This window comes from Littorina saxatilis, linkage group LG1 (assembly GCF_037325665.1).
Source record: "Littorina saxatilis isolate snail1 linkage group LG1, US_GU_Lsax_2.0, whole genome shotgun sequence".
Taxonomy (NCBI): domain Eukaryota; kingdom Metazoa; phylum Mollusca; class Gastropoda; order Littorinimorpha; family Littorinidae; genus Littorina; species Littorina saxatilis.
Window position 1 is genome coordinate 2,926,693 of NC_090245.1, and position 21,617 is coordinate 2,948,309.

General features: G+C 43.0%; 1 protein-coding gene across 1 annotated transcript in view; it reads left to right on the forward strand.

Moving 5' to 3' along the window:
* Positions 1–21,617, forward strand: part of LOC138959401 (neural-cadherin-like) — a gene marked incomplete at its 3' end in the record, with an annotated part of 74,299 nt that overhangs the window by 13,410 nt on the left and 39,272 nt on the right. Inside the window, 11 exon segments of the mRNA XM_070330870.1 lie at positions 2,583–2,873; positions 3,729–3,881; positions 4,525–4,743; positions 6,460–6,654; positions 7,369–7,555; positions 14,111–14,257; positions 15,226–15,350; positions 15,811–15,978; positions 16,474–16,783; positions 17,664–17,976; positions 18,305–18,473. Coding sequence (XP_070186971.1) covers positions 2,583–2,873; positions 3,729–3,881; positions 4,525–4,743; positions 6,460–6,654; positions 7,369–7,555; positions 14,111–14,257; positions 15,226–15,350; positions 15,811–15,978; positions 16,474–16,783; positions 17,664–17,976; positions 18,305–18,473 — 2,277 coding nt within the window.

The window sequence follows — 21,617 nt, forward strand, 5'->3', positions numbered from 1 at the left end:
TTGTCAATACTTTATTATTCCGTTGCTGGGACATTTGAGTCGCTTTCTCTCAGTAGAAAGCTAGCAGCACGTGCATGTTTAGGTGTAACCAGCCACCTGCACTTCTGACAGAATGACATAGGTCAGTTTCATGCCACAGCAGTGACACAGGGTTGGACATGGATACAGTCTCTGAGTCTTCAAATAAACTTGACCCTTGTCCGCCCCAGCCTGGATTCAAACCCTGACTCAAGGATTACAAGTCTGGTGCTCTACCAGGCCTCCATCATGTGTGTCTTGTGCTCTACCAGGCCTCCATCATGTGTGTCTGGTGCTCTACCAGGCCTCCATCATGTGTGTCTGGTGCTCTACCAGGCCTCCATCATGTGTGTCTGGTGCTCTACCAGGCCTCCATCATGTGTGTCTTGTGCTCTACCAGGCCTCCATCATGTGTGTCTGGTGCTCTACCAGGCCTCCATCATGTGTGTCTGGTGCTCAACCAGGCCTCCATCATGTGTGTCTGGTGCTCTACCAGGCCTCCACCATGTGTGTCTGGTGCTCTATCGGGCCTCCATCATGTGTGTCTGGTGCTCTACCAGGCCTCCATCATGTGTGTCTGGTGCTCTACCAGGCCTCCATCATGTGTGTGTGGTGCTCTACCAGGCCTCCATCATGTGTGTGTGGTGCTCTACCAGGCCTCCATCATGTGTGTCTGTTGCTCTACCAGGCCTCCATCATGTGTGTCTGTTGCTCTACCAGGCCTCCATCATGTGTGTCTGGTGCTCTACCAGGCCTCCATCATGTGTGTCTGGTGCTCTACCAGGCCTCCATCATGTGTGTCTGTTGCTCTACCAGGCCTCCATCATGTGTGTCTGGTGCTCTACCAGGCCTCCATCATGTGTGTCTGGTGCTCTACCAGGCCTCCATCATGTGTGTCTGGTGCTCTACCAGGCCTCCATCATGTGTGTCTGTATCTGTGTGTGCATACCCATTCACATGTGAGGAAGATTTGAGAAATCATTAAGTTATTTGAACAGATGCAATTACAGTTTGCAAAGAAAGCTTTCCCGATCCCTCTGTCTCATATCATGCCCCAACAATGAAATGATCAGCCTGTCGGCGAAAAGCCAAGTCCTCTAACACAAAACCTGTACATAAACCAGGCTAAAGACTGCCCACTCCCAACAAAAGTAAAAACAAATTGTATCTTCCAACCAGATAGCTTCTGTAACATCCGATAGGCTAGCACAAAAACATATGGTTGTATCCTCTTTAAGGAATACAAAACTAACAAATAAAATACACTGTCCCAGGCAAGAAGCAAACAACAAATAACATTCCAATCATCTCCCGACACAATAGTCTGCACTACAAAAACGCTATCTCATTCGAGACAGTGGTGAGAGGACGAGAGACCGATGTACACAAACTTCCGTACACAGAATTGTCAACACCGGCCGTCAGTCAACAACATTTTCACAAGACACTGAAAATTGGCCCATATCCTGGCAAGCTCGCCATAAATGTCAAGGATAACTTAGGTTTGCCGAGTGTTGTCTGGGCCGGTGTTCGCTGCTCTGTGCACGGGATTTCTACATTTACGCACTCAAACACACATTGTTACACACTGAGCAAGGGCGGATCTGGGGGGGGGGTTACACGGGTTACGTAACCCCCCCACCCCCCACCCCAAAAAAAAGAGGTAATTTATTGGCTCAGGATGCACCAGATAGCTCTATTTTGCTTCTTTGGATAAAAAAAAATTCCGGGGGGGCATGCCCCCGGACCCCCCTAGAGGCTTAGGCGCCTTCGGCGCCGTCAACTTGTATCTTCGCAGTCATTTTGTAACCCCCCCCTCTCCAAAGTGAATTGATCCGCCCTTGCTGAGTCACACACTATCGCGCAAACAAGCATACGGGATGATGACAACACGCACTCGACCAAAACACAAGGCCCAAAACGAATCAAATCAATCATATCACCATTATCGAACACAGCACAATACCTCTGGTCACACATACAAAGAATACCCATCTCGCCACTGAACGAACACTTCCATTGGAATCCTAATTGGAAAGTTCACAACACATCAGGAATCACATCACTGAAGACATTGTTACACAGTCTGAGTGAAGCACATCTTACTGTACTCCGACACAAGATACGTCATTCCGCTTCCCGTTGTTTCATCTCTCCCAGCTGCAGACATTACCTAAAATCTAACTACTCTCATTTACAAAATACTATCATCCCACACCACAACATACACATCGGCTGGCATCAGTCGCTTATCGCTCTCTGACGTCACATCACCCTGGGAAAGGGTCAACCTCGACCCCTGCACTCGCACACAGGGATGACAGCATACGACCTCTCGCACAGCACAAGCGTCCATCTCTAAAAACAAAGTACTGATTAAACCTATGCAAATAGGTCAGTCAGCTCTTCCGCTAGACCGTTTCACAAATGATTTAGAGACTGCTCAGAAATAAGAGTGATCACTTGTACGAAACCACTATGAAATTTACTCTTGACAACATCACAACATGTACGTATTCTCATTCTGCTGTTTAACTGTGTATTGATATTGTGGTGTTTACCAGGTGACGGTAAAAGGCAAGGACGGCGGCATCCCTTCGCTGGAAGGGTGGTGCACGTTCCGTGTGACCATCGATGACATCAACGACCATGCGCCAGTGTTTGACAGGGCTAAGTACGTGGCTAACATCACCGTGGAACACCCGATCACCAGCAACTTTGTGGCCATCCGGGCCTCTGATGCTGATGTTGGGAACAACGGTATCATTACCTACAGTCTCCTCAATGACGAAGGAAAGTTCGGCATACTACCGGCGAACGGCTTCATCTACCTGACTCGACCCCTCACCCAGGCAGTAAATGCTTGTTGTTTGTTTCGGGGGTAGGGCGTCAGATTACAGTGAAAGGGTTGGGGTGTGTGAGTGTGTATGTGTATGTATGTGTATGGAGAGGTGGGTGGGGTGACGGGTGGGGGAGTGGGAGAGGAAGGGAGGGGGGGCGGCGTATTATGGTGAAAGGGTTGGGGTGTGTCAGTGTGTATGTATGTGAATGGAGAGGTGGGTGGGGTGACGGGTTGGGGAGTGGGAGAGGAAGGGAGGGGTTAAAAGGAACATAGAAGGTTGAATTGAAGCAGGAGGGTGGCAGGTTTGGCAGGTCGGCCTCAGTAAACCTAGTTCTTTTTTAACATTTTGAATTTAGAGCAGTATGATTAAGAACTAAGCATCTGTACCTGTTGAAAGTCTCCTTGAAGATCTGTGGTAAACAAAAATGTTCGTGACATCAGGTTTTAAGCTTTAAGCTGTTTCAAGTCGGTATGTACACTAGTTGTGTTTTTATGGCCCTCAAACTGACTGCAATTTCGTTGTCAAATTCACCTTTGTTCAGACTGTCAGACCAGAAGTTATGGAAGTGACATCTTTAAACTGGAAGAGATAACAACTGCACATCCATATTGTATGCAGATCGTCCGTTCTTCTTGTAATGTCTTGATCCCGCTTTCGACAGAAACATTTGTACTTATTTTACAAATGAAATGTTTTCTATAATAACACAATTATGCAATGTATGGAGACTTTTTTTTTGTAGTGATATATTTCCAAAACAACCTGTTTATTGTAATTAAAACATGGAGTAGGTTTATTTGTGGGCATTTTGTGTGCATCTGTCTGTGTTTCCCCAACATCTTGACTCATGCATTGTGATGTCTGCAGGACCAGAACGGGACGTTTGTGCTGACAGCGATGGCCAAAGATGGCGGCAACCCTGCGCTGAACAGCACCTGTGTTGTAGAGGTCAACGTGAAGCCGGGGTCAACTAAGCCTCCTACCTGGGACCGGGACGACTACTCCAGCCAGATTTACAGCGTGAGTGTACCACACTGAAAACAGTCAGGGAAATACAAGACATATGTTGAACCTCATTTTTATTTCATTGACTTTATTATTCCAATGCGAAGAAATACCGATGGCCTCCTCCCAGTGGAAAGCTAGCAGCAACAAGAGTCGCGCTACCCAGGAGTGTGCGTGTTTATGTGTAATCAGCCACCTGCACTTACGTGCCACTGTGGTGACATGGGGATGGGACATGGATGCCATTTCTTAGACTGCACATAAAGTTGACTCATGTCTGTCCTCTACCAACTGAGCTACCCGGTCCCCCCTGAAACATCTTGGGGAAATAGGATTCTTGCTCTCTTTGCAGAGAAGAGGTCATGCGATTAGGAATTGTGTTGTCACAATCTGAATGTTTTGTAACAATTATTGTATGAATGACTCTATAACAAGATAGAAATAGAAGCAACTACTTCAGAGGATTTTGTTTTCTTATCAAATACACCTCCATGAAAAGTACCCTGTGTAGATCGGAAGAACCAATACTCCACCCAGTGGGACCACTTCAGTTACAGTGTTGGCTGTCCTGATTGCAAAAATTGTTACTGGATTGCCCCTCTATAATGCACATACTATTGAATTTGAGAGGTGACCGAGACACGTTTTGTTTCTCCAGATAGATGAAGGTGTGACATATGGAACGCCAGTCATCGAGAACATGTCGTGTCAATCCAACATTGCTGACACTCGTGTGGAGTTCCAGCTTGACAACTCCAACGCTGAATTCTTCTACATTCGTTCGCCGCCAGGCAACGGGAACATGGTGACCCTCTACGCCACGAACGTCCTCGATTACCTAGCAAAGCCTCTGCATGAAGTCAGGATACGATGTGTGGTGAGTGTACTACCAGCAATGTTCTCAGGGCTGCATGTTTTGTCTGGAATATACGAGAACACCGAACGCTTCTGGATTTCCATTGCCTGAATGCTCTAGAATATACATGGTGTGTTACAATACCCAGCTACAGCATTTAAGTATTTCATAACTCATAATCAGTGAAGAATCTGTCAAAGTGTGATAAGCCGTCTTCAAGATGAAAATCAGCAGTCACTTTAGTCTGGGCTCTGCCTCTTTGCAACGCTTACAACAGTAATGATTTCTAGGCCCCCATGTGTCTATATATATATATATAGTAAACTAGATGAATACCCGCTTCGCCGGGTAGCCGGCTTCGCCGGGAAGAAGTACTTAGAGCCGTACGCCGGCTTCGCCGGGTCCGAACAATGGACCCGCCAAGCTTAGGTCCCTCCCAGATTCGTGGAATGGGTACAGCACGAAAATGATTCAGTAGCCATAAGGCCATTCCTGACCATATCGAGTCCCATCCTTGTCGACGAATGTAACCGTGTTAATCACCTTTGGAGGCGAACTCCACTCAAACAGGATTGAGCAATTTAGAGCTTATCTCTAAGCCCTTTTGAACTGTTATGGCTTCTCAAAGGAAGGCCAGTACATACAAATACACAAAAGCCGCCAGACCACATCACAAACAGAACTGAACAATCCTCAGGTGTTGCCCACATAGAGAGACACACACACACACACACACACACACACACACACACACACACACACACACACACACACACACACACACACACACACACACACACACACACACACACAGAGAAGCCGTATATATAGAGAGATAGATGACAGTGTATTTTTCGCGTGGCTATAAATTGATTCGACCTTTGCACTTTTACAGTGAGGATAATTTACGGGTCCAATTTACGTTCTGGACACTGCGGTGACCTTCTAAAAATAGTAACAGAACGCCGGGAATATCCGAAGATGCCCCCTCATACTATAGTGCACCATACGAAGGAAGGGAGGTAAACGCTGAAAACATGGAGAAGATAAGGAAGAGTTACTGGGAATGGTGAAATGAACAGAAAAACCAAAATCGGTTCAGCGCTGCGCGCTGAGAGCACGTGTTGAAATATCTCATCGATGATATTGTGTCCAGGGTGTAGCTGAATACGGTGTCCAAATTTGAAAAAGATCCACCGAGAACTTTGGCTTTGGTGTGTCGGTATGGGGGCCCGGGTAGCTGAGGTGGAACCAAAATCGGTTCAGCGCTGCGCGCTGAGAGCACGTGTTGAAATATCGACCAGGTTGTGTCCTGTCCCAGGTGTACCTGAATATGCCCACCAAATTTGAAGCAGATCCATCGAGAACTTTGGCCGTGCATCGCGAACACTCACACACACACAGACAGACAGACAGACAGACAGACAGACAGACAGACAGACAGACAGACAGACAGACAGACAAACACAAGTCGTATATATATATATAGAAGCATGCTTAAATGGAACCTACGTTTTCAGTCCTCACCCCCCCCTCCCCTCCCCCCTATGTTTAAGACTTCCCCTCTGTTAAGAACTGACCCTCTCATATTGTTGATGCACAACCTGTGTATATCTATCTCCATTTTAACACTCCTTTCCTAGTGATACCTTATTTTCTCTGATGTTTAGATAGCATACTATCACTGTGCATGCATTGTTTCCAACCTATAAACAACTGTGTTGTTGTGTTGAACAGAACTATGGGTCTGTGACGTTGACAACGGTCGTCAACCCCAAGGTGCAGCTGATCGACGTCAACAACAAAGGGCCAGAGTTCCAAGGACTCATCGAAGGACGCTACTCAGCAGAAGTTCAGGAAAACAAGCCGTCCGGAACGATAGTAGCGACCATTGATGCAAGAGATGCAGATTCCACAAATCCCTTCAATGAGGTCAGTCAGAAGTGCATTAATTAGAAGTAGCTAACCATCATTACATACAGTCGACGCTCGGTGATACAATCGCCTATTAGGTTTTTCCAACAAGCTGACGTTTCTAAAAATAAAATGGATATTTCTGGAATATCGTTCACTGGTTGTACCTGTACTCGATTATGATGCAGCCGGATCTTCAATACAGCCCTCAAAACCTTTGAAATGAATTAAAATGAAAAAAATACAAGAAATTACGAGTTCACAAAAAAAGAAAAAGGTGAACATAAAAAAAGAAGATTTTGACTGCGTAGGGATTCGAACCCGTCACCGCCAAAGTTACGACTTTGGTTTCCGGCGTTCTACTGGTTGAACCAATCGGGCTCACCGTGATCAGGGTCAAAAGATATTTTTACTTTGAATTTTGGGTATATCAGTATCGACTCGTTGGTTTCCGATTTGTTCTGTTTGTATTTGTGTACTCTACGTTCTGTTGTTCTCACTGTACGAGGTATAACTAGCCTTATGCTTCCGTTCACTTCAAGTAGCAATAATTTCAACAACAACAAAAGACAGAAGTCATAAAACAGATCTATGTTTGCCGACATTATGAACAGAAAACAAAGAGAGAACAAACAAAGATGTTAAGTTGGAGGAAGTCTTAAAGTCAGGAGTCTTAACAGCCCAGGGTCTTCCTTTGTATCAGACCACTAGACTTTGACCTTCATGTTACAGTTGACCTTCAGCGTGACGGAGGGCTCAGAAAACTTCACTATTGAGAAAGGGCAACAACCTAACACGGCAATCATCAAAACCAAACGTCCCTTTGACCGAGAGACGTTAAATCTTCATTTCGTCAAGGTCAAGGCTGAGGATGGTGCTCCTTCAACTCTGCCTAACGTCAGGCCTCATCACAACTCAGGTAGCTTGACTTTAGTTTTCTCTTTGTGTGTTTGTGATAGTTTGTGTGTTTGTGATAGTTTGTGTGTTTGTGTGTTTGTGATAGTTTGTGTGTTTGTGGTAGTTTGTGTGTTTGTGATAGTTTGTGTGTTTGTGATAGTTTGTGTGTTTGTGATAGTTTGTGTGTTTGTGGTAGTTTGTGTGTTTGTGATAGTTTGTGTGTTTGTGATAGTTTGTGTGTTTGTGGTAGTTTGTGTGTTTGTGATAGTTTGTGTGTTTGTGATAGTTTGTGTGTTTGTGATAGTTTGTGTGTTTGTGGTAGTTTGTGTGTTTGTGGTAGTTTGTGTGTTTGTGATAGTTTGTGTGTTTGTGATAGTTTGTGTGTTTGTGGTAGTTTGTGTGTTTGTAATAGTTTGTGGTAGTTTGTGGGTTTGTGATAGTTTGTGTGTTTGTGATAGTTTGTGTGTTTGTGATAGTTTGTGTGTTTGTGTGTTTGTGATAGTTTGTGTGTTTGTGATAGTTTGTGTGTTTGTGATAGTTTGTGTGTTTGTGGTAGTTTGTGTGTTTATGGTAGTTTGTGTGTGTGTGATAGTTTGTGTGTTTGTGATAGTTTGTGTGTTTATGGTAGTTTGTGTGTGTGTGATAGTTTGTGTGTTTGTGGTAGTTTGTGATAGTTTGTGTGTTTGTGGTAGTTTGTGTGTTTGTGATAGTTTGTGTGTTTGTGATAGTTTGTGTGTTTGTGGTAGTTTGTGTGTTTGTGATAGTTTGTGTGTTTGTGATAGTTTGTGTGTTTGTGGTAGTTTGTGTGTTTGTGGTAGTTTGTGTGTTTGTGATAGTTTGTGTGTTTGTGATAGTTTGTGTGTTTGTGGTAGTTTCTGTGTTTGTGGTAGTTTGTGTGTTTGTGATAGTTTGTGTGTTTGTGGTAGTTTGTGTGTTTGTGTGTTTGTGGTAGTTTGTGTGTTTGTGATAGTTTGTGTGTTTGTGATAGTTTGTGTGTTTGTGGTAGTTTGTGTGTTTGTGATAGTTTGTGATAGTTTGTGTGTTTGTGATAGTTTGTGTGTTTGTGATAGTTTGTGTGTTTGTGATAGTTTGTGTGTTTGTGGTAGTTTGTGTGTTTGTGGTAGTTTGTGTGTTTGTGATAGTTTGTGTGTTTGTGATAGTTTGTGTGTTTGTGGTAGTTTGTGTGTTTGTGATAGTTTGTGTGTTTGTGATAGTGTGTGTGTTTGTGATAGTTTGTGTTTTTGTGATAGTTTGTGTGCTTGTGGCAGTTTGTGATAGTTTGTGTGTTTGTGATAGTTTGTGTGTTTGTGGTAGTTTGTGTGTTTGTGGTAGTTTGTGTGTTTGTGGTAGTTTGTGTGTTTGTGGTAGTTTGTGATAGTTTGTGTGTTTGTGATAGTTTGTGTGTTTGTGGTAGTTTGTGTGTTTGTGGTAGTTTGTGTGTTTGTGGTAGTTTGTGTGTTTGTGGTAGTTTGTGATAGTTTGTGTGTTTGTGATAGTTTGTGTGTTTGTGATAGTTTGTGTGTTTGTGGTAGTTTGTGTGTTTGTGATAGTTTGTGTGTTTGTGGTAGTTTGTGTGTTTGTAATAGTTTGTGTGTTTCTGATAGTTTGTGTGTTTGTGGTAGTTTGTGTGTTTGTGTGTTTGTGGTAGTTTGTGTGTTTGTGGTAGTTTGTGTGTTTGTGGTAGTTTGTGTGTTTGTGGTAGTTTGTGTGTTTGTGTGTTTGTGGTAGTTTGTGTGTTTGTGGTAGTTTGTGTGTTTGTGATAGTTTGTGTGTTTGTGATAGTTTGTGTGTTTGTGATAGTTTGTGTGTTTGTGATAGTTTGTGTGTTTGTGATAGTTTGTGTGTTTGTGGTAGTTTGTGTGTTTGTGATAGTTTGTGTGTTTGTGGTAGTTTGTGTGTTTGTGGTAGTTTGTGTGTTTGTGGTAGTTTGTGTGTTTGTGATAGTTTGTGTGTTTGTGATAGTTTGTGTGTTTGTGGTAGTTTGTGTGTTTGTAATAGTTTGTGTGTTTCTGATAGTTTGTGTGTTTGTGATAGTTTGTGTGTGTGTGTGTTTGTGGTAGTTTGTGTGTTTGTGATAGTTTGTGTGTTTGTGGTAGTTTGTGTGTTTGTGATAGTTTGTGATAGTTTGTGTGTTTGTGGTAGTTTGTGATAGTTTGTGTGTTTGTGATAGTTTGTGTGTTTGTGATAGTTTGTGTGTTTGTGATAGTTTGTGTGTTTGTGATAGTTTGTGTGTTTGTGGTAGTTTGTGTGTTTGTGATAGTTTGTGTGTTTGTGATAGTTTGTGTGTTTGTGGTAGTTTGTGTGTTTGTGATAGTTTGTGTGTTTGTGATAGTTTGTGTGTTTGTGATAGTTTGTGTGTTTGTGGTAGTTTGTGTGTTTGTGATAGTTTGTGTGTTTGTGGTAGTTTGTGTGTTTGTGATAGTTTGTGTGTTTGTGATAGTTTGTGATAGTTTGTGTGTTTGTGGTAGTTTGTGTGTTTGTGATAGTTTGTGTGTTTGTGATAGTTTGTGTGTTTGTGATAGTTTGTGTGTTTGTGGTAGTTTGTGTGTTTGTGATAGTTTGTGTGTTTGTGATAGTTTGTGTGTTTGTGGTAGTTTGTGTGTTTGTGGTAGTTTGTGTGTTTGTGATAGTTTGTGTGTTTGTGGTAGTTTGTGTGTTTGTGGTAGTTTGTGGGTTTGTAATAGTTTGTGTGTTTCTGATAGTTTGTGTGTTTGTGGTAGTTTGTGTGTTTGTGTGTTTGTGGTAGTTTGTGTGTTTGTGATAGTTTGTGTGTTTGTGATAGTTTGTGTGTTTGTGGTAGTTTGTGTGTTTGTGATAGTTTGTGATAGTTTGTGTGTTTGTGATAGTTTGTGTGTTTGTGATAGTTTGTGTGTTTGTGATAGTTTGTGTGTTTGTGGTAGTTTGTGTGTTTGTGGTAGTTTGTGTGTTTGTGATAGTTTGTGTGTTTGTGATAGTTTGTGTGTTTGTGGTAGTTTGTGTGTTTGTGATAGTTTGTGTGTTTGTGATAGTTTGTGTGTTTGTGATAGTTTGTGTGTTTGTGGTAGTTTGTGTGTTTGTGATAGTTTGTGATAGTTTGTGTGTTTGTGATAGTTTGTGTGTTTGTGGTAGTTTGTGTGTTTGTGGTAGTTTGTGTGTTTGTGGTAGTTTGTGTGTTTGTGGTAGTTTGTGATAGTTTGTGTGTTTGTGATAGTTTGTGTGTTTGTGGTAGTTTGTGTGTTTGTGGTAGTTTGTGTGTTTGTGGTAGTTTGTGTGTTTGTGGTAGTTTGTGATAGTTTGTGTGTTTGTGATAGTTTGTGTGTTTGTGATAGTTTGTGTGTGTGTGATAGTTTGTGTGTTTGTGATAGTTTGTGTGTTTGTGGTAGTTTGTGTGTTTGTGATAGTTTGTGTGTGTGTGATAGTTTGTGTGTTTGTGGTAGTTTGTGTGTTTGTGTGTTTGTGGTAGTTTGTGTGTTTGTGGTAGTTTGTGTGTTTGTGGTAGTTTGTGTGTTTGTGGTAGTTTGTGTGTTTGTGTGTTTGTGATAGTTTGTGTGTTTGTGGTAGTTTGTGTGTTTGTGATAGTTTGTGTGTTTGTGATAGTTTGTGTGTTTGTGATAGTTTGTGTGTTTGTGATAGTTTGTGTGTTTGTGATAGTTTGTGTGTTTGTGGTAGTTTGTGTGTTTGTGATAGTTTGTGTGTTTGTGATAGTTTGTGTGTTTGTGATAGTTTGTGTGTTTGTGATAGTTTGTGTGTTTGTGATAGTTTGTGTGTTTGTGATAGTTTGTGTGTTTGTGGTAGTTTGTGTGTTTGTGGTAGTTTGTGTGTTTGTGATAGTTTGTGTGTTTGTGATAGTTTGTGTGTTTGTGATAGTTTGTGTGTTTGTGATAGTTTGTGTGTTTGTGATAGTTTGTGTGTTTGTGATAGTTTGTGTGTTTGTGGTAGTTTGTGATAGTTTGTGTGTTTGTGGTAGTTTGTGTGTTTGTGATAGTTTGTGATAGTTTGTGTGTTTGTGGTAGTTTGTGATAGTTTGTGTGTTTGTGGTAGTTTGTGTGTTTGTGATAGTTTGTGTGTTTGTGGTAGTTTGTGTGTTTGTGATAGTTTGTGTGTTTATGGTAGTTTGTGTGTGTGTGATAGTTTGTGTGTTTGTGGTAGTTTGTGTGTTTGTGATAGTTTGTGTGTTTGTGGTAGTTTGTGTGTTTGTGGTAGTTTGTGTGTTTGTGATAGTTTGTGTGTTTGTGATAGTTTGTGTGTTTGTGATAGTTTGTGTGTTTGTGATAGTTTGTGTGTTTGTGATAGTTGTTACTGTACAAGTAAGATGTTGCAATTATAAATGCAAAATGGAAAAGATTTTACCAACGTTTTGTAGATTTACAGTTAATTTGAAATTGAAATATGAAACCGAGGAATACGTAGCCAAAATAAATATGAATTATGTCAAGTTCATTACAAGTTGGATAATAGATAAACGTATTTTTGAAATGTAACATGCCAGGGGACGGTTTCACTTTTTTTGTGGTGCCAAGTGTAAGGCCTAAGGACTGTTTTATTCCCAAAGATACATTTATTATCTCCATGCTCCCTTCTCCTCTTTGACATAATGTGTTTGTCATGAAGTGGATTGTAGTGTGAAATAAAGGATCTTTTCTGAAAAACGTGTTCTGCCCTATCTTTTTACACTGACTTCAAACTTCACACCAACACACTCCAAACACAGAAATTTGGGAGGATACAGACTTATTATTTTCTCCCCCAAAATATAACACGATTCTCCACCTCAAATACATCAATACGAATCAACTTCTTGAACACACAGTTCACACAACATATAGCATTCACTCAATGCATTTAAATACATGTTATAAAGATACTTTCTCAAAGATAGATTAACGCACAAGATAAGGTGCTGACAGACACTCACGAGTTCGTAACACGGCTCACTGCATGTCGTCATTTACACATCACTTGTGTCGCTGAATCCCGTAGATGATGAATTCCCAGAAACTCTCCTTATAGGTGCCAACACACACCTTTCACGTTTCTCCCCGAGAAACATTTCCGCCATTAGCGAAATAAACCGTCGTCGCTACGACCGGTAACGATGGAAACTCCTCCGTTTAGCCATCTCTGCGCCGATGTGGTCTCTTCCCCCACCATCGCTCCGCATTCTCCCGTGTAAGGTCCCTCCCTTGTCCACGCCATGGAAAAACTCTCCTGGAACCTCCTAAAGAATTAACCCAAGTCTTAATACACATTCTCTTAAACGATCTCCTCTTCCCAAACTAAAGTCATGTAAACATCTCTCTCGTTCATTCTACATTCACATTCCGTCCACAGACAAAATCCAACTATACTTCATCCATGAATCACTTAATTAATGCGCGGTTGTATAGTTCCGTGCAAATCATTCCATTCTGTTAACACTTCTTGTCAGTTTTCCTATTTTGGACTAAAATCAAGTACACAGATATGCTGTTATTCTGCTGTGGCGGCAAAGGCAGATATTGTGTGTTCTGTATATGTTTTGGTATCGCTTAGGATAATGTTCTTTCGTCAAATGGGACTAGCAGACGAACTTTTGCACCCGTGTTCCAACGTTAAAAATTGTATGAAGTTCAGTTTTCTGGGGAAAATAGTGTATGAAACCGCTTTATGTTGTTTAAATTGATGAGATGTGTGCATTTGGTTGCGTGTGATCTGTTTACTAAATGAAATATTGTTGAAAACTGACCGTCGGATTGCAGTCTGTTGTCGAAGAAACTGAGTGAAAAGAAGGGGAACTACTCTTGTCGCTAGACAAAGTATGAGTTACTTGCCTTGCGGGAAATTGCTTGTGATGAACGTTTGAACACGGCAAATCTAGATTCAGAAAACAACCGAACTCATGGATTTTATATGAAGATTCATGTGTTCAGGCCTGTAGTTGTTAATTTAAATGCGGTATGTTTGTATTGTTTGCTCCAGAGATGTATACTTCGTACGTTAGAGCGTTCGGAACTTTTCAGTCGCAAAAAGTAGTACCGAAACAGAACAAATTCTCAACCCATTGCACTATCGAGGATTCAGGCTGTTGCTGGGTCGTTATTTGTTTGGTTGCTGGGTCATTATCGAAAAATAACTACCCCTACAAGTTTACAGAGGTAAAGAAGCAGAGGGGGGAATAAATATATATATATACTATATGTATTTAAGATTAGAATAGTCCCTCTCTGGGCGAGGGCTGGTTGAAGAGAAGCTCGTTTATATTGCTTATGCCACAACCCTCGTAAAATAAAATTTGATTTGATTTGATTTGATCTCTCTTTTCTGCACTCCCTCGTCCTTACTTTCAACCTCCGCCTCGTACTATTCTTGTACCTGATGCCTTGTTCCACATATTTGGAAGGAAGCATTGTTATTATGTAGAAATGATGATTTTTATTTTTTGTACGATGTATGTTAGGTTAATAAAATAAATTAAAATTAAAACAAAAACCATCACACACAAAAAGTGTTAAAAAAGTAAGATGTTGCAAGGGCGATGGAGGGGTAGATGGGGGGAACTTGACTTAAATCAATGCATTTAATCGGTCAGCTTTAAAATCTTGTTGTCTTATACTTTCAGCTATTGTCACGGTGCTAGTGAGGATAACGGATGTGAATGACAACCCTCCCTTCTTCGAGCAGCAGCTTTACAACATCAGCGTGAATGAAAGCTACTACATCAACGAGCCTATCTTCCCTGCAGTTTCTGTGTCCGATCCTGATGAGTGTAAGTTATCTCTTGTGAATTTCTGATTTGTGATCATAAAGTTGTCCTTATATATTGTGTTCCTATGACTATGTGTGTATGTGAGTGTTTTATGGGTGGGTGTATGTGAGTGTGTTATGGGGGTGTGTATGCATGCATGTATGAGTGTATGTATTTGAGTTTAAACCCGTTTTTGTGGCGTGTTTTTTGTCATCGTTAGATTATTATTCATTACTCATCACACTGAATTCAAATTCTCCTTTGTCTCAATCAGTCTCATCTAGGCAAGCAAAATGTGCCAGATGTTTAGTTATTGAGAGCCATCCAATTTGCCAGTGATTATTCAGTTATGAAACAGGGCATCAGATATGTTTGTTCCTCAAGCACAGACAACTTGTCTGTCTGTCTGTTTGCCCGTCTGTCTGTGCGCATGCATTGTAACATGCATGTTTGTTTGACCGGTTCAGTGAAAAGAAATAAAATCATCATCATCACCATCACCATCACCATCATCATCATCATCATCATCATCATCATCATCATCATCATCACCATCATCATCATCATCACCATCATCATCATCATCATCATCATCATCATCATCATCATCATCACCATCATCATCATCACCATCATCATCACCGTCATCATCATCATCATCATCATCATCATCGCCATCGCCATCACCATCACCATCACCATCACCACCATCATCATCATCATCATCATCATCATCATCATCATCATCATCATCATCAGCATCATCAGCATCAGCATCAGCATCAGCATCATCATCATCACCATCATCATCATCATCAATGCAGACAAAGAGAAATTTCTAGATGTAGAAGCGGGTAGCTTACAATGACACCCTAGTCCAGAACATCTTCAGTTATAGGCAGGTTAGGACTTTGCCGCTTGAGGGCAAAACTTGTAATGGAATCGAGCAAAGTATTGATTTGATGGATTGATTGTGCTTGCTCCTGCAGCGGACAGAGGTCGCCACACGTACAGGATAACATCAGGCAATGGAAATCCAGAAACGTTCGGTGTTCGAGATGGACAAGGCAATCTCTTCCTGCTGAGAAAGCTAGACTTTGAAAATGGAGATAAGGTACAGAAATTATTTCCTTCTCGCAATTGTGTGTACAGCAGCACAAAGAGCAGATAAAGCAAACGTTTATTTTTACTTTGAAATGTGTTTTTGTGTGTGTGTGTTTTTTTAAACAATTTAAGATATGAGGAGTGAGCAGAATTACAATTGCAGCACTGCATGAAATCAAATGCAAGCTGATTCTTCTGTTTTTCATCCAGTCATATTTGAATTCTTTTTAACCAGAAAAACCTTGTTTGGCATGGGTTTTTTTTTTAAAGTGTTTTGATTTTGACGGTAAAGAATTCAGTTTTATGTTCATGTGTAAATGTACTGCCAGTGTTTGATCAATTAAATGATAATTGTAATGAGACAGAAATGTAGCTTATGTTGTGTAAAATGTGGAATATGATCAGAAACCATACAGTTTACTTAAAAAATGCTACATGTACTATAACTCTTTTTCTGTCAATGGTTTCAGAGCTTCAACTTACGGCTGGAGGCAAATGACGGGAATTTTACGGCCACCACCGAAGTGGCCGTCACTGTCCTGGACGTCAATGACAACATCCCGGTGTTTAGCCAGAGTCAGTACTCCTTTAACGACATCACGGAAAACGACAACAATGTGCCCAGACAGATCCTGACGGTAAGTGGCCTGGTACTTCTCTTCTGTACTTACTGTCTTAACTTAGCCACTACGGTAAGTGGCCTGGTACTTCTCTTCTGTACTTACTGTCTTAACTTAGCCACTAGCATTGTACAGTATACCTGACGGTAAGTGGCCTGGTACTTCTCTTCTGTACTTACTCTGTCTTAACAGTAGCCACTAGCATTGTACAGTATACCTGACGGTAAGTGGCCTGGTACTTCTCTTCTGTACTTACTGTCTTAACTTAGCCACTAACATTGTACAGTATACCTGACGGTAAGTGGCCTGGTACTTCTCTTCTGTACTTACTGTCTTAACTTAGCCACTAGCATTGTACAGTATACCTGTGGTGAACGGACAACCTTTGAACCAAAAGAAAGCGTCCGTACATTGCAGGTGTCCTGTCACAACAGGTATATTTTGCTGAAGATAATAGACAGGTGTGCTTTATTGGGAGGGTTTTTCTCATCGGAGTGTGTGTTGTGTAAACAGGTGACTGCCACTGACGCAGATGTAGACCGCCCCAACGAGATCCGCTACCACCTGGAGGGTAACCCCGCAGTGATCGATCACTTCATCATAAATCCTACCAGCGGGGCAGTCTCGGTCACCAGATCGCTTGACCGTGACCAGCCCAACGGCTTTGCCATCTACCAGTTCACAGTGGCGGCCACAGACGAGCGGACCAATCCCAAAACGGGCTATGCCAGCGTCTCTGTCAGGCCCCAAGACATGAACGACAATGCTCCAAGGTTCATCACTGACCCCTTGGATGGGTCAGTCCTGGAACATTCCCCTAAAGGTCAGTGCTGTCTTCGTTATCTCCTGTAGCATGTACACATGTATGGAATAAAGCTGTGAGGAGTTTGTTCAGTGTTGTAGTCAGTGCTGTCTTCGTCATCTTCTGTAGCATGTACACATGTATGGAATAAAGCTGTGAGGAGTTTGTTCAGTGTTGTAGTCGGTGCTGTCTTCGTCATCTTCTGTAGCATGTACACATGTATGGAATAAAGCTGTGAGGAGCTTGTTCAGTGTTGTAGTCAGTGCTGTCTTCGTCATCTTCTGTAGCATGTACACATGTATGGAATAAAGCTGTGAGGAGTTTGTTCAGTGTTGTAGTCGGTGCTGTCTTCGTCATCTTCTGTAGCATGTACACATGTTTGAAATTAAGCTGTGAGGAGTTTGTTCAGTGTTGTAGTCAGTGCTAGTGAAACCCAGGATTCAGTGCTGGAGAGACACTGTGCGCCCGGTCCAGAAATGCCCTTTCTGGCTGGCTATGACAAATTTCAGGCGTACTAAAACGTTACATGAGACACCAACATGCGCCCTTGTTACCCTTAAATTGCTCAAAACAGTTGAGAATGACTGATCAGTTAAAAACGAGGAACTGTCTGGAAATTACCATGTTACTTGACTATAAATGAGGAATTTATAACGATATGAACAGTTATAGATAAGACTGACCAGTAATACACTAGATTAAACAATTATGAATAAGATTGGTCAGTTATAGAAGAGTTTGACCAGTTAAAGATGAGATTGAGCAGTTATAGATATAGATCACTTACAAATAATACTAGCCTGTTACAGAGAAAATATAAAAGTTATAGATATAATAATATTGATCAGCTATAGATAAGATTGACCAGGCTATGGATGATAAACTTACTGTGGCTTTACAGCTACATCGGTCGTTCTGGTGCTGGCGGATGACTATGATTTCGGTGAAAACGGCACCGTGACTTACGAGATCAGCAACATCGTGGACGGTGCGGGCGATCCCAAGCCAGATTACTTCACCATTGACCAAACCTCAGGCCTGGTACAGACCAACACAGAGCCTGACACATTGGACAGAGAGACGCAGGACACGTACCGGGTCACCATCATTCTCAGGGACCAGGGCAGTCCACCGCTGGACACCACTGGGACTCTGACCATCACCCTGACTGATAAAAATGACCAGCCGCCCATCTTTCAGCAGAGGATCTACAGGTAAGTGGGGGTGAGGGCTGTGTCTGTGTGTGTGTGTCTGTGTGTGTGTGTGTGTCTGTCTGTCTGTCTGTCTGTTTCTCTGTCTGTTTCTCTGTCTGTCTGTCTGTCTGTTTCTCTGTCTGTCTGTCTGTCTGTCTGTCTGTCCGCCTGTCTGTCGGTCTGTCTGTCTGTCTGCATGCATTTCTGTTTGTTTGACCGGTTCATTGAAAATAAATCAAAGTGTATCATCATCATCAGCATCAGCATCAGCATCAGCATCACCACCACCACTACAACCACCACCACTTCTTGTTCTACTTTTGACAGTGTGTGTGCTCATTTTGAACAGAACGCAGATGTCTGAGAAGCTGGAATCAGGGGAGGTGATTCGTGTGGTGGCCACAGACGCTGATATCGGAGAGAACGCACAGATCTCGTACACTCTGACCAAAGATGCAGACAGAGTTCACTTCACTGTGGTGGATGAGAACAACGAGGGCAGCATCAGGGTCTACACTGTGAGTACACACCTCACTTTATACACACTTCTTTTAATGTAATTGGGGGGGGGGGGGGGGGACAATGAGGGCAGCATCAGGGTCTACACTGTCAGTACACACCTCACGTTATACACACTTCTTTTAATGTAATTGGGGGGGGGGGGGACAATGAGGGCAGCATCAGGGTCTACACTGTCAGTACTCACCTCACTTTATACACACTTCTTTTAATGTAATTGGGGGGGGGGGGGGGACAATGAGGGCAGCATCAGGGTCTACACTGTCAGTACACACCTCACTTTATACACACTTCTTTTAATGTAATTGGGGGGGGGGGGGGGGGGCAATGAGGGCAGCATCAGGGTCTACACTGTCAGTACACACCTCACTTTTTACACACTTCTTTTAATGTAATTGGGGGGGGGGGACAATCAGGGCAGCATCAGGGTCTACACTGTCAGTACCCACCTCACGTTATACACACTTCTTTTAATGTAATTGGGGGGGGGGGGGGGGGGGACAATGAGGGCAGCATCAGGGTCTACACTGTAAGTTCACACCTCACGTTATACACACTTCTTTTAATGTAATTGGGGGGGGGGGGGCAATGAGGGCAGCATCAGGGTCTACACTGTGAGTTCACACCTCACTTTACACACACTTCTTTTATTGTAATTGGGGGAGGGGGGCAATGAGGGCAGCATCAGGGTCTACACTGTGAGTACACACCTCACTTTATACACACTTCTTTTAATGTAATTGGGGGGGGGGGGGGGACAATGAGGGCAGCATCAGGGTCTACACTGTGAGTACACACCTCACTTTATACACACTTCTTCTAATGTAATTGGGGGGGGGGACAATGAGGGCAGCATCAGGGTGTACACTGTGAGTACACACCTCACTTTATACACACTTCTTTTAATGTAATTGGGGGGGGGGGGGGACAATGAGGGCAGCATCAGGATCTACACTGTGAGTACACACCTCACTTTATACACACTTCTTTTAATGTAATTGGGGGGGGGGGGGGACAATGAAGGCAGCATCAGGATCTACACTGTGAGTACACACCTCACTTTATACACACTTCTTTTAATGTAATTGGGGGGGGGGGGGACAATGAGGGCAGCATCAGGGTCTACACTGTGAGTACACACCTCACTTTATACACACTTCTTTTAATGTAATTGGGGGGGGGGACAATGAGGGCAGCATCAGGGTGTACACTGTGAGTACACACCTCACTTTACACACCCTTCTTTTAATGTAATTGGGGGGGGGGGGGGGACAATGAGGGCAGCATCAGGGTGTACACTGTGAGTACACACCTCACTTTATACACACTTCTTTTAATGTAATTGGGGGGGGGGGGACAATGAGGGCAGAATCAGGGTGTACACTGTGAGTACACACCTCACTTTATACACACTTCTTTTAATGTAATTGGGGGGGGGGGGACAACGAGGGCAGCATCAGGGTCTACACTGTGAGTACACACCTCACTTTATACACACTTCTTTTAATGTAATTGGGGGGGGGGGGGGACAATGAGGGCAGCATCAGGGTCTACACTGTGAGTACACACCTCACTTTATACACACTTCTTTTAATGTAATTGGGGGGGGGGGGGGACAATGAGGGCAGAATCAGGGTGTACACTGTGAGTACACACCTCACTTTATACACACTTCTTTTAATGTAATTGGGGGGGGGGGGACAACGAGGGCAGCATCAGGGTCTACACTGTGAGTACACACCTCACTTTATACACACTTCTTTTAATGTAATTGGGGGGGGGGGGGGGACAATGAGGGCAGCATCAGGGTCTACACTGTGAGTACACACCTCACTTTATACACACTTCTTTTAATGTAATTGGGGGGGGGGGGGACAATGAGGGCAGCATCAGGATCTACACTGTGAGTACACACCTCACTTTATACACACTTCTTTTAATGTAATTGGCGGGGGGGGGACAATGAGGGCAGCATCAGGGTCTACACTGTGAGTACACACCTCACTTTATACACACTTCTTTTAATGTAATTGGGGGGGGGGGGGGACAATGAGGGCAGCATCAGGATCTACACTGTGAGTACACACCTCACTTTATACACACTTCTTTTAATGTAATTGGGGGGGGGGGACAATGAGGGCAGCATCAGGATCTACACTGTGAGTACACACCTCACTTTATACACACTTCTTTGTAATTGGGGGGGGGGGGGGACAATGAGGGCAGCATCAGGATCTACACTGTGTGTACACACCTCACTTTATACACACTTATTTGAATGTAATGGGGGGGGGGGGGGGACAATGAGGGCAGCATCAGGGTCTACACTGTCAGTACACACCTTACTTTATACACACTTCTTTTAATGTAATTGGGGGGGGGGGGACAACGAGGGCAGCATCAGGGTCTACACTGTCAGTACACACCTTACTTTATACACACTTCTTTTAATGTAATTGGGGGTGGGGGGACAATGAGGGCAGTGTCAGGGTCTACACTGTGAGTACACACCTCACTTTATACACACTTCTTTTAATGTAATTGGGGGGGGGGACAATGAGGGCAGCATCAGGGTCTACACCGTGAGTACACACCTCACTTTATACACACTTCTTTTAATGTAATTGGGGGGGGGGGACAATGAGGGCAGCATCAGGGTGTACACTGTGAGTACACACCTCACTTTATACACACTTCTTTTAATGTAATTGGGGGGGGGGGGGACAAGGAGGGCAGCATCAGGGTGTACACTGTGAGTACACACCTCACTTTATACACACTTCTTTTAATGTAATTGGGGGGGGGGGACAATGAGGGCAGCATCAGGGTGTACACTGTGAGTACACACCTCACTTTATACACACTTCTTTTAATGTAATTGGGGGGGGGGACAATGAGGGCAGCATCAGGGTGTACACTGTGAGTACACACCTCACTTTATACACACTTCTTTTAATGTAATTGGGGGGGGGGGGGGGACAACGAGGGCAGCATCAGGGTCTACACTGTGAGTACACACCTCACTTTATACACACTTCTTTTAATGTAGTTGGGGGGGGGACAATGAGGGCAGCATCAGGGTCTACACTGTGAGTACACACCTCACTTTATACACACTTCTTTTAATGTAATTGGGGGGGGGG